The sequence below is a fragment of the Ovis aries genome, chromosome 4, assembly GCF_016772045.2.
Source record: "Ovis aries strain OAR_USU_Benz2616 breed Rambouillet chromosome 4, ARS-UI_Ramb_v3.0, whole genome shotgun sequence".
Lineage (NCBI taxonomy): Eukaryota > Metazoa > Chordata > Mammalia > Artiodactyla > Bovidae > Ovis > Ovis aries.
Window position 1 is genome coordinate 53394190 of NC_056057.1, and position 13814 is coordinate 53408003.

The window sequence follows — 13814 nt, forward strand, 5'->3', positions numbered from 1 at the left end:
TTAGCACAGGCAGAGGGGAAGAGTGAGGCTGTCATGGAGACAGGAGAGGGCCGGGCACTTCAGTGAATGCTTCAGAAGAGAGTTGCTGAAGACCACGTGTGGATAGTGAAGGCCTTGTGAACATTGCTGAAGAGTTTGGATTTTATTATAAGGGCAATGACATGTAATTGGTAATTTACACAGGGGAGGAGCATGAAGCCTTGATGAGATCACTTCTTTTTTGAAGGGGAACATGGATTGGAAAAGATCATATTGAAACTGGGAGTGAGAGCAGTTAGGAGGCTATAGCAACTAGACACGCCAAAGAAGATAACAATGATCATGGTGGTGTAGCAGTAATTTTAGAAAAAAAAAATCTACAAAAAAAAAAAATTATAGTTAATTTAAAACATAGGGTAACATTTTATTTGGCGGGAAACTTCACAATGATGGAGACAGAATTGTTATAAATCTAGGAATCCCTGTCATGAAAATCAAAGTCTCAGTCAACTTAAGAAAGTGAAAGTGAAAGTGAAGTCGCTCAGTTGTGTCCGACTCTTTGTGACCCCGTGGACTGTAGCCCACCAGGCTTCTCTGTCCATGGGATTCTCCAGGCAAGAATACTGGAGTGGGTTGCCATTTCCTTCTCCAGGGGATCTTCCTGACCCAGGGACCAAACCCAGGTCTCCCGCATTAGAGGCAGATGCTTTAACCTCTGAGTCACCAGGGAAGCCCTCAGTCAACTTAACTGTGCATTAATTCCTGTATTTATAGCATGCCAGTCCTTTGTTAGAAAATTCATGATTTTAAAAATCAATTTTAAAAAATTCCTGGACTGAACAGCATGATTGCATATACATAGCCAAAAACAAGAAGATGGGAAGCTCCTAAGAGATCCTTGAGTCCAATCCTCTCATTAAAAGTAGGAAACTGAGACCTTGAGATTAAACCATTTGCAGGAGCTGACATACCTTAGTAATGGCAGTGCTGAGATAGGCATCCAGATGCCTGACCTGGAGGGCAGGGCTCTTTTCACTTAAGTCCAACAATTTCCCAAGAAAATTATTTAAATAAATTCATGGGATATAGACAACTACTGAAAGAGGAACTTGTAAGTTCTCCACATCTTTAAAGAGCATTTCACAAAGCCAAACACATACTTTATTATTGGAGGTAGGTCATTTTTCCAGATTAACTCACAACAAGAAAATCTATGCCAATATCAGCAGCTACTCTTCACATACTAACTTTCCAAAAATAATTTTGGACTCTGGTCTGGTACTAGTATCCAAATACATGTGATTTATATTGTTTTACTTTCTTATTTAAAAAACTGAAAACAGAAATATGAGTTTATTTAGGATTAGCAAGAGACTATTTCGTGAAGAATATGAAGTATAGTTGGTTTAAGAACATGCTATTCTATCATATTCATCAAGTGATAGAAAAACTTATAGGGAAAATAAAAAATTGAATTACCAATCATGTAATTTTTTACGAATATATTCCTGAATAAGCAATAACTCATGTATGTTTACCTATTATAAGTTTTTAATAAGGAAAAATTAGTTTGAAAAAGTTCTTTATTGATGAACTTGATATGTAATAAAAGCAATAAACACATTTTATAAGTTTTAAAAAGTTTATTATAGATACTGGGAAAGTCCCACCATCACCTACCTCTTCCCCACTCACAAATAAAACAATCAACATATTTGTACATGAAACCTAGATCTACTTGGTACAAAATTTCAGTCTCTGAGATAAAATAGTTAATGACAAATTTCAATAAAAAGTTATTTTGAAAATGATCAATGCTATTCAGAAATAAGGAAATCACATAGTCTACTTGTTACAAGTTAATAGGTTTTTTTTTATATGACTATGTATGTATATTTTGGTTTTAAAACTTGCCAACTTGAAAAAACTTGCTATTTGAAAAGATAGAAGCCATGATTTATTTAAATAGGTATTTATTAATCAAATACTTTTGCTCAAATGACATATACAAATATTTTTTTAAAACATCTTAAATATAAGGCATAACTATAAAGTCATGAGACTGATTGACCTTTTTGACTAACATAGTAACATCCATGTTGTCAAATGAGTAGTAATGCTTTAATGATCATGAGAGTGTTTTCTAATGATGCTACAATGACCTAAGATAGTTTTGAAAAAATCTCTTTTGTAACTACCTTCAAAAGGATATAAGCTTCATAATTTAATCATTCATTTGCTTGGTTCTCCAGTAGAATTCCAGTTCAATCATCCTTTATATTCACCAGTCTTAGAAACTTGGGAAAATAAAATTAATTTTCATTGAATGAGGAGTTGTCATCTATGAAACTATTCAAAGGAATGTTAATCCGAGTTCTGATAGTAATTCTGAAATTTGAGCACTGATACACTTTTAGGATGTGTAAATTATAGTTAACCACTCACATTATAGACATCTTTTGTATAGGCCTATTATTTTAGAATAGAGATTTTTAAAACAACAGTAACTTATAACACTGAAATAGGACTCTACAGTTCAAAAATAATAATAATTTTATACTGTGCAGTAAGACTTATATTAGATAATATCTTGAAAATGTGTAGCTATTACTTTTTAATTTATATATACATAGCTCAGTAGCATGGACCCAATAAGTTAACAACTTTGCTGAAGTTAATACATGAATTACTGTAGCTGAAATTGTACTTAAGTATCAGAAATAGCCATTATTGTAAAATGTTATTTAATAGCACCAATGTTACTTGAAGGTAAAGAGAAACATTAATAAGAATGCAGAATACAGGATTACTTTTTAACTACAAGACAGAAATAATCTCTTAGATGAAATATCAATTAGGTTTGTATTAAGATCACAGCAGGATAAACATTAGCCATGAAACATTTCAGGATTTTGCTTGGAAAAGTAAGTAAGAAAAGCCTTGTATATCTCTCTTTTACATTCAATTACCAAAGAAGATGCATATGCTTTTGTAATCTAGACAGTGCGATCTCACCAATGAAGTGCCTTATGGAAGATACATTTACTTCTTCTATATATTAGTACAACAAGATAACAAATATAAAGAGTGCTTTAAAGCAATCTGATTAGGGAAACATTTACAATAACTACAAAATATACAGTAAATTGAAACATCTTGTTAAATATACCTGTAAGTTAACAATACCCTATTTAAAGGAACATGTTTCCATGAATCTATTTTCACATTTATTTGAGAGCCCCTATCATTACTTTTGTTACTGTAATTTCTAGGATCTTTGTATTATCTTATCTCTAAGTATCCCCATGATTTATCTGCAAAGGTTTTAAAAAGTATTATTTCCAGAGTAAAAAAAAATAGGAAATTCCATATTTTTATAAGCAGTTGTACACAAAATTATTGTAGTGTTTGACAGAAATGTCCCTTGATCATTACAGATTCATCATTATAAAATGCAGACCTTTGTACTAAAGAAAAAACTGCCTGCCTTTAAAATTAATTGTTGCCTACTGAGTAATTCTGATTATTAAGTTAGATATGAAATCCTTGGCTTTTTATTAGAAAAGCATTATTTGAAAAGATCTGCCAATAAACATTCTACATGTGGTTGCCCATCTTAATAGCTTTCTTAATTTGAACAGTTGGGGAATTAACAACAGTAGTGCTTTTATGTTATAAAAACAAGTATTAGAGTATCCAGATCTCTGGGCCTGGGGCCCAAGTATTCAATCGTGGCTCAGTTGCAGGCTGACAGAAGAGAAGCTGCGTCCTACACTCGTACACAATGGGGCAATGACAACATCTGTCACACTCTTCCATATTGTCTGCACTGAAGGCAGGACCATTAGGCAGGTCTTTACAAAAGGCATTATAATCCTGGAATGGAGGAAGAGAGATATGTAAGGATTACTGGTGTTACCAAATAAGGCCACTGACTCTTGCACATGCAAGAGCATAAAGATAGAACAGTGGCCCAATTCACCTAAGCCAGGTTGAGCATTTGAAACAAATAACAGTGACCTACATCGTGATAAGATACACAGAAAATATGTTTAAGAAAATAAACAGGCATGTACGTGATCAACACCAATATTTTTTCAATTGGTAGCAGGCAATTTAAAATAGTAAAGCAAAATTAAACAAAGCATGAAATTTATTTACTTGATCTCTGGCCCTAAATATTAACCTGCCTAAATCTTCATATTTCTCTGAAGTTCCACTTCCTGGTAGCTTTTCCTTTTGTCTTCCCTCCCCATTGGATCATGCTAGATTGGATACTCCTTTTCTGTGTTTCTGAAGTACTGAAAAAAATGTCTTAATTCTCAAATTTATCAAAAGATATCATAAATAGATGATTATATCTCTCTTTCATATTAGAATGTAAGCTTTTAAGCGAGGACATCCTTTACCCTTGGTAAACATTTTAACTGAAGTGAATTTAACATTCTCTTATGCTTTATATTATTAATTTTTCATAGTAATTACACACACTGAAAAGGGTTGCGTAGTGTAGCTAAAAGAGCCCTGCAATTATGTCAGAATTCATAAACAAGAAGGACTCGAATATCCTGAATTTATTTTTTCTGTATGCCTTTTCTTAAAGTAACTATATATTTTCATATTCCTCAGGTTGGTTAAGTTTTTCAGTAATCCTCTGCATAACGTTCTTTGTCATAGTAGTGCTTTTTGGGCACAAAAGTATGTGAACTCTCAGGCATTGCTGGAGGGCTTCAATAGAATTTTTATTATTACTCGGGTGGGCACAAAGAAGTAAGGTTGATTTTCTTGGTTTCCTATTAAACAGTGACTTAAATAAAGGTCTGTTGTATTTAGCCGAAAATGAAGGGGAGATCAGGCATTTGTCTGATTTTGAGATTTTTTTTAACTACTGAATTATTCATATGGACTTTCTACAAAAATTATATTTATCTTGTGTTTTTTCCCAAGTGCTAAAGATTTGAAGCAATTTTTTTAAAAAAGAAAATTAATTACTATGTGTTTTAGAGCTAAATGGTTGAGTAGAAACCTGAATGATGATAACTTTTGACTTCTTATCCCATTATGTTTCTCACTCGATATGTGGCTTTGGGCAATTCCCTCCAAATTAATGTAAGAACAGGAAATCTTAGAGAGCAGCTATCAGGCTTACCACTTACTATGCATCTCTGATATGTCCATATGATGCTACCATTATGATGAACAATAAACAGAACTATTTTGAAGTCAGAATATTTAATAAAAACAATTATGACAAAATAATCTCAAATTGACTTATTTAGATTGGAAAGCTTCCTAACCAAATTCACTTCCCTCAGAATATAACGCATTTTCCATTCTTTCTTAGGCTGAGAAATTTTCTAACCTCTAGTGCCTTAGATCTCCATGTCCTAAGACGGAATTAAGCACAGGACAAAAGTGTAGTTGCCCACATTTGAGGACTCAGTTCATAGGATTTTAACTTCATTTTCTTCAAGTTGTTCTCTTACTTTGGATCAAGAATCCAATGATTCTTTGACAACAAACTTAAATTGTGTTCTAACATTCCAGCTGGTTCCCGATCTGAAGTGACCCACAACTTCGTTCAGGCTCAGTGTCAGCCTGAACAGTGTCAGCCTCAGTGTCAGGCTCAGTTGTTTCTTAAACACATTTTATAATTAGCAAAATTATATATTCATCCATTGGACAATAAATCCATGAGAACTGGGACTTCTGTTTAGCTTTGTATTTATAGTGTCACAGATTGCCTTGTCACAGCAGTTAGCTGTATTAAAACCTTCTGGGAAATGAGACTGTTACTACTGCATTTCTATCAGTTAGATTATATATTTGAATTACATTCAAGCAAAAATAAAAGGCAGAGGGGTTCAAGTTAGATTTCTTTGATATGATCCACTTATGACCTGTGGTTGTCAAATGGCATACAGATTCAAACCAGTCTCTGATATGAACTCAAACCAATTCACCTGTTTCTAATGTCCTATACTTCTGGCCTAGGATCCAACATCATCAGACTGAGTTGTGATTGCTTTGTTGTTGTTTGTTTAAATAATCTAAAGTCAGATCTGTTGTGACCACGGAGTGTGGTTTAAAGAGCTTATAACTGCATATTTTCATAGCCTTAACCACCAAAAATAAGGTTTTAAAATAAGTTTGTTCATCTATGAGACCTTTCCTTGATCTGGTCTTATCGTGTCATGGGAATGTAATCCATTAATAATAAACCTATTTTATCAAGGTATAAACTAACTTCTAAACATTTTTGTTTGAAGTCACTCCTCTACTTGCAATCACAGCTGCCTGATGACAGATGTATGACAGTTAAATATTAATGCGCCAACATGAAAATAATTTGAAAAATAAGTTGAAGTTAAATAATACAATTTCTGTGGTTGGAAAAAAGGTGGTTTGATGATTCTCTGCTGGAAGCACCACACCAAAAATATCTCCCATTCTCAGGAGAGCCAGGTGGAGAGAAGCATCATTTGGTTAATTGTAGTTTTACTTATATCTCTGTACCATTTGGTAAATAAAACCCCTTTTGTTATCAATTATTCCACAAGTGCTTTAGGAAAGTCTAGCTTTTTTGACTGGCAGTCTGTATTTCCAAATAGTTCCATAGCCAGCATTTCATAATATATGATGTGGTCACTCCGTTTTTCACATTTTGGAAAGTAAGAAAATGGACATAGAGGTTACATGACTGGTTTTATTAAAAAGATGTGCTGATTTGTACTAATATCTAAATATGACCTGATTGTAAATGTGGCCTTTGAGGATCTGTTCATGTAAAAAAGGCAAAGATTTTCATTCTTGTTAGTAGTTTTTTGACACTTTCCATGTAGTTTGTTTATAGCTTTTAGTAATCAAATTACATTGATGTTTGTTATTTTTAATCTCATAAATTGTTAATTTTAATCTCATAATTTTTAATCTCTTTAAATTTAATCTCATAAATTGAGTGAACTTCAATTTATCCTTAAAAATTCTTTTAAACTCTTTTCTTTCCACAAAGCTGTCCCTGTGTTTCCCTCCTCCACAGATTTAGCTGTTTCCCTCAGCAGCCACCTCTGTACCTAGCCAGTTGTCCTGATGTGATGTGAGTAAGCTGAAGGCAGATCTTGCATCGTATTCATCCTGGGCCCGGTACCCAGCGCAAACTCAGTACTCAATAAATTTTCTTAGTTGAACTAACCAGCTAGCTAACTGACTAAATAAATTAATTCAGATGGTAAAGGCAAATGGAGAACAATTTCATAACTTCTAACAATGAACACAACATGTATTAGGGTGCGGTATTACCATATAAAATGATTAAGAAAAAGACATGGCAGCATCAAGGGTTATGTATTTCTCCAGGACTGCCCTAAAAGACAAGATTCACAACTGTTGCCATACCAGGGATAATCTGAATGCTCTTCCTCTCAGAATAAAGTGGACATCTTTTAAAACAGCAATAACACAATTTATAGGTCAAATATGACATTTCCTTTAAAAATTTTTAATGCTTAAAAATGTTCTTTGAAGCTTTATGATGCATTTTTTTTGTGTGAAGAAAGTTACTGAAAACATCCTAAAAGGTCCAGTAGGTTTCTATATTTATTTTCCCTTTAATTCCCTAGATGCCACTCCTATTAGGGCTTCAGAGGTGAAAAAGTAACTTGGAAGCCTTCTCATTGTCATTATCTGTAATTTGAATTTTCATTCATTTGTGCTGGGAGCCTGTACACCTTAATTGCACACACTTTGCATCTTCTCTGGTCTTATCCTTGCCATTTGCCAGTGGCAGGCTTGGAGAAACCCCTCCATAGCACTGCTTAACCAGGTCTGACATCCCTCTGCAATGATATTGTCATTAGCATTCTGATCAGGGATCACTTTTGTTTTACCCCAAACACGGGTGGTGACTGAATGAATGGTGATGAAAGAAGTAAGAGCCTTGCCCAGAACCAGAGGCACAAGTCAAAACAGGGCCCTAGGAGAGCGCAGCCTGCGGCAGGAAGCGTGGCCTCCAGATCGCCACCTCCACAATCAGCTGGGCCTTAGCACTGGAGGGAGAATCACACCCGAGGACAGAGGGACATACTTTCTTCTGTTTTTAAGTCCTAACCCTACCTACAAATCTATCGAAGCACACTGCCTTTCAAGGTCTCCCAGTTCCTGCTACTAAGTTGGGAAATGATGCACATTCTTCTGCCCAGCTGGAAGAAGGAGAGGGCAGGGGGCAGGGGGCAGTTGGCAAAGAACATTCCGACCTCTCAGAAAGCTGGCCCATCCCAGTGTGCCCCTTCTCACCAGATATGCAGACAGCTGAGGGTGGCAAAGAGAATTCCCGCAGCGAAAGCCAAGGGAATAGCCAGGAACACCGTCAGGAACTTGTAGATCACGTATTTGCTCATTTCAAAGAGAGCATGGCTGCAGATCCACACTTTGTCAAAGGAGTGCGTAGACACTGGCTCTGCAATCACATCCTCGAATCCCACCTGCGGAGACAAGACTCAGGGATCCTGAACTGTCATCCAGCCTGCTTCACCAGGGACCAGGAGTACTCAAGAAAGACGGAATTGACTGGGATGCCCCACCTTCTCTGAGGCTCACGGTGCGAGCACAGGAATTTGGTTAAAAATTCCTGGCTACGCAGGCGGCCTCGCGGCGAGAATCTGGGCCCCAGACCCTGCGGGGCTGACCCAGTGGCAAGCGTGGGAGTTGGGGTCGGAGCAGGGTAGAGGAGGCACCCTCATCCCAGGCCTTGGCGGGGGTCCTGGGACGCCCTCAAACCCAGGGGAGGGCCCGCCCTGGGCTTCACCTTGAGATGCGAATTGAGCCTGTGGGGATCTCGGTCGCTGCCTGGGTCCACGAACTTGTCGGGGTCTGCGTAATCGACGCTGCTGTGGCGGCTGTAGGAGTCGTCGTCCATGAAGAGCTGGACATCCGCCTTCTCGGTCTCCAGCCCCATCGCGGCGCTTGGTGAGCGGTGGATGCAGCCGGGCTGGTGCGCCGCGGCTCCGGGCCCGCGCGGCTTCCCCTTCCCGTCGTGCCCGGCCCCGCCCCGCTTCGCCTTGCCCCGCGCGGCCCGGGCGGCGGCTGCTTCCCGCTGCTGGCTCCTGTTACCCGGCCCGCGCGACCTTAGTCCCCGCCCCGCGGCCGGGCGAAGGGGCGGGGGCCGAACGCAGCCGGCTAGGTGGCTCCGGTCCCGCACACCCCGCCGCCTCTTCCTGGCTGGGTCCCAGTCCGGCCGCAGGCCAGGAGAGGTATTAGGGGTATGTCCCAGTCAGGCAGATCCCGGCCTGCTCAGGTGGGCGAAGCGTCTCTCGGGGATGAGGATCCGAATTCCGCCCACAGAGCGGCTGGAAGGATTTTGGGGTCACGTTGCGCGACACTCAGAACTGGGTGCCTAAGAGCCAGCATGTTGACAAAAAAATAGACACACTGGAGGGAGGCAGCTTGGTGGTTAAGAGCGTTAGGGTATCGAGTAGGAAGGTCTTTCTTAACTTGCACTCTGCCGTTTACCTGTGTGCTCTGGAGCAAGGTACCAAGCTTCTTGGAACCTCAGCTGCCTCCTTGTAAAATGGGAGCGGGGTCAAGGCTGCCTGCTTCACAGGTTGTTGCGTGAGAATGAAATGAGGCAACCCAAGTAAAACTCTTACGGAGTCCCTACACAGAGTCCACTTTCATTCAACATTGTTACTGCTGCACCATGAGATAAGAAGCCATAACACACCTGATTGCCAGGCGCCCCTGCAAGTAAGTGCCAGGGGACCTTGCAAGCGCTTCAGCTATTCAGTTATCCCAGGCCCATAGAGTAGGTGAGTCTGCCGGAGGCCACTTCTGAACATGGGATTGGGTACCTAAGCCTCCTGCCCCTACAGGTGTATACCTTCAGACCATGATGGGAGATCTCATTTCTCTCTCTCTCTCCCCCAATTATAACTTACTTTTCCTTTGGATCAGATCCTGTTGAAAGACTTCAGATTTCTCTAAGATGCACTCACATCTTCACTACCTTGTAGGAACCATGTAAACAAACCACTATCATAAAGCCACATTGCAGTAGATGAGCCAGCCTGTGAACTACTCACACAAATGCTTTTGGAAGGGAGGCGCTTGCATGTTCATAAAGGATATAAGATTTGAGACGAGGAAAAGTACTTAATGAAAATTTGCAAAAGCAAAATAATGGGTCCCAGACCTGAGGAGGTGCCTACAGCTTGCTCAGAGTGTAAGACTCAGTAGCATCTGATAGGTATTGCTGAATACAGTGCATTTGGAACTCTCAGCATATGTCAAATCCCCTTGTGTGAAGTGAATTTGAAGAATTACTTCTGAAAGAAAAAGACTATTTTTTTAAACAAAATTTACAAAAGAACCCAGCAGGATCGATCTGCATTGGAAAAATACTCTGGAGCTAAAACTCAATAGCCTAATAGTTAAATAAAAAATTTACATGGAGGGCTTCCCTGGTGGCTCTGACAGTAAAGAATCTGCCCATGATGCAGGAGACCCAGGTTCGACCCCTGGTCAGGAAGATCTCCTTGTGAAGGGAATGGCTACCCACTGTAGTAGTCTTACCTGGAAAATCCCACGGAAAAAGGAGCCTGGCGGGTTATAGTCCATGCGGTTGCAAAATGTCAGACCGGACTGAGCGATTAACACATATGGATGGCAGTGCTGTTACACCATAGAGTGTTACATGGTTGAGTCTCTTGCAATCTGTGCCCCTTCTCTCCCAGAGGTAGTTCTGCTCACCCATTCCCTTATTTTTTACTTTCTTTCCCAATTTTATTGATGTTCAATTAATTCCAGAATGATAGCTTAGACATTCTACTTATTGGGTTTTCTATATTTCTCGACCTCCTCCATTCACCAAAGCAGACCTGACTCTGAGAGATGGGATTTTTCTTGAACTGTTGCTGAACAACTGTTTATCAAAGTGAATAGAAAACGTTATAGAAAATGTTAATCCTTAAGGAAATCCATTATATCAATTACTGGGAAAAGGAAGAGCTTACAGTGCAATAACATTTTGTACAAATTTATTTCCCTCAAACTTAAAATTCCAGATTTCAAGTTGTTTCATCCAAAGAAAAAAGTCATTCCCATCATGCTAGAGTGGGCTTAGGCAGTGGCTGGACATCTTGCATTAACTTCTTTCCTTATCCTTCCTTGTCCTCTGGTCACATTTCATGTCCAGTGGGATTAATAAGACATTTTGCAGTAGTTATCACAATTGATTCATTTTTTTTTCAGGTGGCAGGGATAGGAGACCAAAAGGAAGGTGAAAATGTGGTTTTACTGGAATAGCTTAGGTTATAGATTCACTTGTAAAATGAAAGGTGTCTATGAAGAACTGTCTCTAAAACTTAAGCTAAATGAAAACCCATCTAGATTCATCTAGATATGTTGTATTGAATGTGAAATTTAAAAGAGAGCAATTTATTTGTCTATTTGTTTACAAATATTTGCTGAGCACCTCCCCCATGATTTGGATCTGTTCAAAGTTATTATTTTTTAATTGAAATATATTTGATTTATAGTGTCATGTTGGTTTTAGGTGTACAGCACAGTGATTCAAATACTTTTTTCAGATTTTTTTCTCCTTATAGGTTATTGCAGAATATTGAGTATACCTCCCTGTGCTATGCAGTGGATCCCCGTGGGTTATCTGATTCATGTATAGCAGTGTGTATATGTTAAGCCCATTCTCCTAATTTATCCTTCCCTCACCTCTTCCTCTTTGGTAACCAAAAACTTGTTTTCTATTGAAGATCTGTTTCTGTTTTGTATTTATTTCAGTTCATTTCTCTTTTATTTCAGATTCCACATGTAAGTGATATCATATATTTATCTTTATCTGACATAGTATGATAATTGTTAGGTCCATCCATGTAGCTGCAAATGACATTATTTCATTCTTTTTTAAGGCTGACTAATACTCCACTATATATATATATATATATATATATATATATCACATGTCACATCTTTTAAATATATATTATATATTAAATACATATAATATAAATATAATATATATATTATATCTCACATCTTTTTAATCCATATGTCAGTGGACATTTAGGTTGCTTCCATGTCTTGGCTATTGTAAATAGTTCTGCAATGAAGGTTCTTATTTTGATGAAATTCTTGTCCATTTCACCATTTTAATATATAACATTTTTTGAGAGGAGCTATAAAAATGATTTTGTTTATCCGTTTAGTAAATGCTTACATGTTAGCTACTGGTGTTCTCAAGAAGTTTAAACCAGAGTGATTACCACAGCAAATAGTATCCTGTTTTCCTCTAACTGGGAGATCTACCAGGAAAGAGATACCACAGCAAATAGTATCCTGTTTCCTCTAACTGGGACTTCTACCCAGAAGGAGAGGAGGTGGGTAGGGGCTAAATGGCTGAGCACACTCTTGGATCTCCCAAGTCACAGAGTTACTTTCCAATAAATTCTTTTTAATTTTTAAAAATTGCCCTATAACCCAAGGAACTAAAAATTTTTATAATGAATCCCGTATCAGTACATTTATTTTCTGTTATCAAAGGCGACATGACAAGAAGGTTGATTTTCCAATGGTTGTGGATACATTTGAAGAGTAACAACTTGATAACAGATTAGTATTTATGGGTAGCATAGTTTATAATCATTTTGCTTTTCACCTTTCTCAGAATAGTGTCTAAAAAAAGTTATTTTTCTAGTTCCTTGAAAATTGTATGTGAATACTTTTATAAATAAAAACATATATTTTTCTCTTTAGTTTTTTCATTTTTTCCAGATCACTTTATGTGTCTTCCCCCCCCCCCACCCCCTGTATAGCTTACATGCTGCTATAGACAAGGTTTGTTCAAATGACTTTTGTGCAAATTGGTATTTAATGAAAATAATGACTTCTTGATTTTACTATTATCACTTAATAATATTTAAAGCATTTGGATTAGGCAAGGTTTCTCAATCTTGACACTATTTATATTTTGGACTAGATTATTCTTTGTTGTGAAGGGCTTTCCTGTGCACTGCAGATTATTTATCAACGTCCTTGACCTCTACCCACTAGATGCTAATGGTACTTCCCAGTCATGCCAAATGTCCTCTGGGGACAAAATCACCTTTTCCCCTCCTTTACTGGGCTGAGAACCATTGTATAAGATATTGCTGAAACAGTTCTTCATGTGAATGGGAAAAATTAAGCTCCAGCCATTCATTTACAAACCCATGTTTAAATCTCAGAATTATAATACCAATTTTTCAGAAACTCCAGGGATTTTAAAAATTAAGCTTAAGGACATTTGTTTGCCCTGTACAATTTTCAGAACTCATTATCAGTAATTAAATTACAGATTTTCAGTATAGTGTTGGTATTATTTGAAGGATGTACATATATCTCATTAAAAGAACAAAAAGAAGCAACTGCTAGGCCCTATATACCTTGCAGCCTCCTACACTTTCCTTACGAAAGCCAGGACTGTTTGAATGACTATAGCTGGAAAAATGAGAATTGGAGACTTCTTGATTCCATCTTAAGACTAAGTTTTAGTCATTTTTTACATTCTTCAGCAAGTGAACAACTTTTGCAAAAGTTCATGGATTTGTTAGTGAAAGAGCTAGGTAGTTGTTTACCAAGTTCTTTAAGCATCCCTTCCCAGATTTGCTTGCTGGCAGCAAGGCAGAGTTTGAGAAATTTGGACAGACCTGCAATATTTTTCACTAGCCATTCTCTTTGTGCATAGTGGGATTTGCACAAACTTCCTTGTGTAACTTCCTGCCCCTACTCCATCTTTACTCATTTATCTTTTCATCTTCTCCCCTCTCCATCCTTACCCTCCAATCATC

General features: G+C 37.8%; 2 protein-coding genes across 4 annotated transcripts in view; one reads left to right on the top strand and one right to left on the bottom strand.

Annotated features, from left to right (window-relative positions):
• The window catches only part of TFEC (transcription factor EC), a 789619-nt gene that overhangs the window by 181881 nt on the left and 593924 nt on the right, over positions 1–13814 (top strand). The window lies entirely within an intron of this gene.
• CAV2 (caveolin 2) lies at positions 1608–9415 on the bottom strand. Of its 2 annotated transcripts, NM_001195310.1 has the most exon segments (3): positions 1608–3855; positions 8272–8459; positions 8783–9415. In NM_001195310.1, coding segments are annotated over 3 exon segments (489 nt in total). In that variant the 5' UTR covers positions 8933–9415; the 3' UTR covers positions 1608–3704.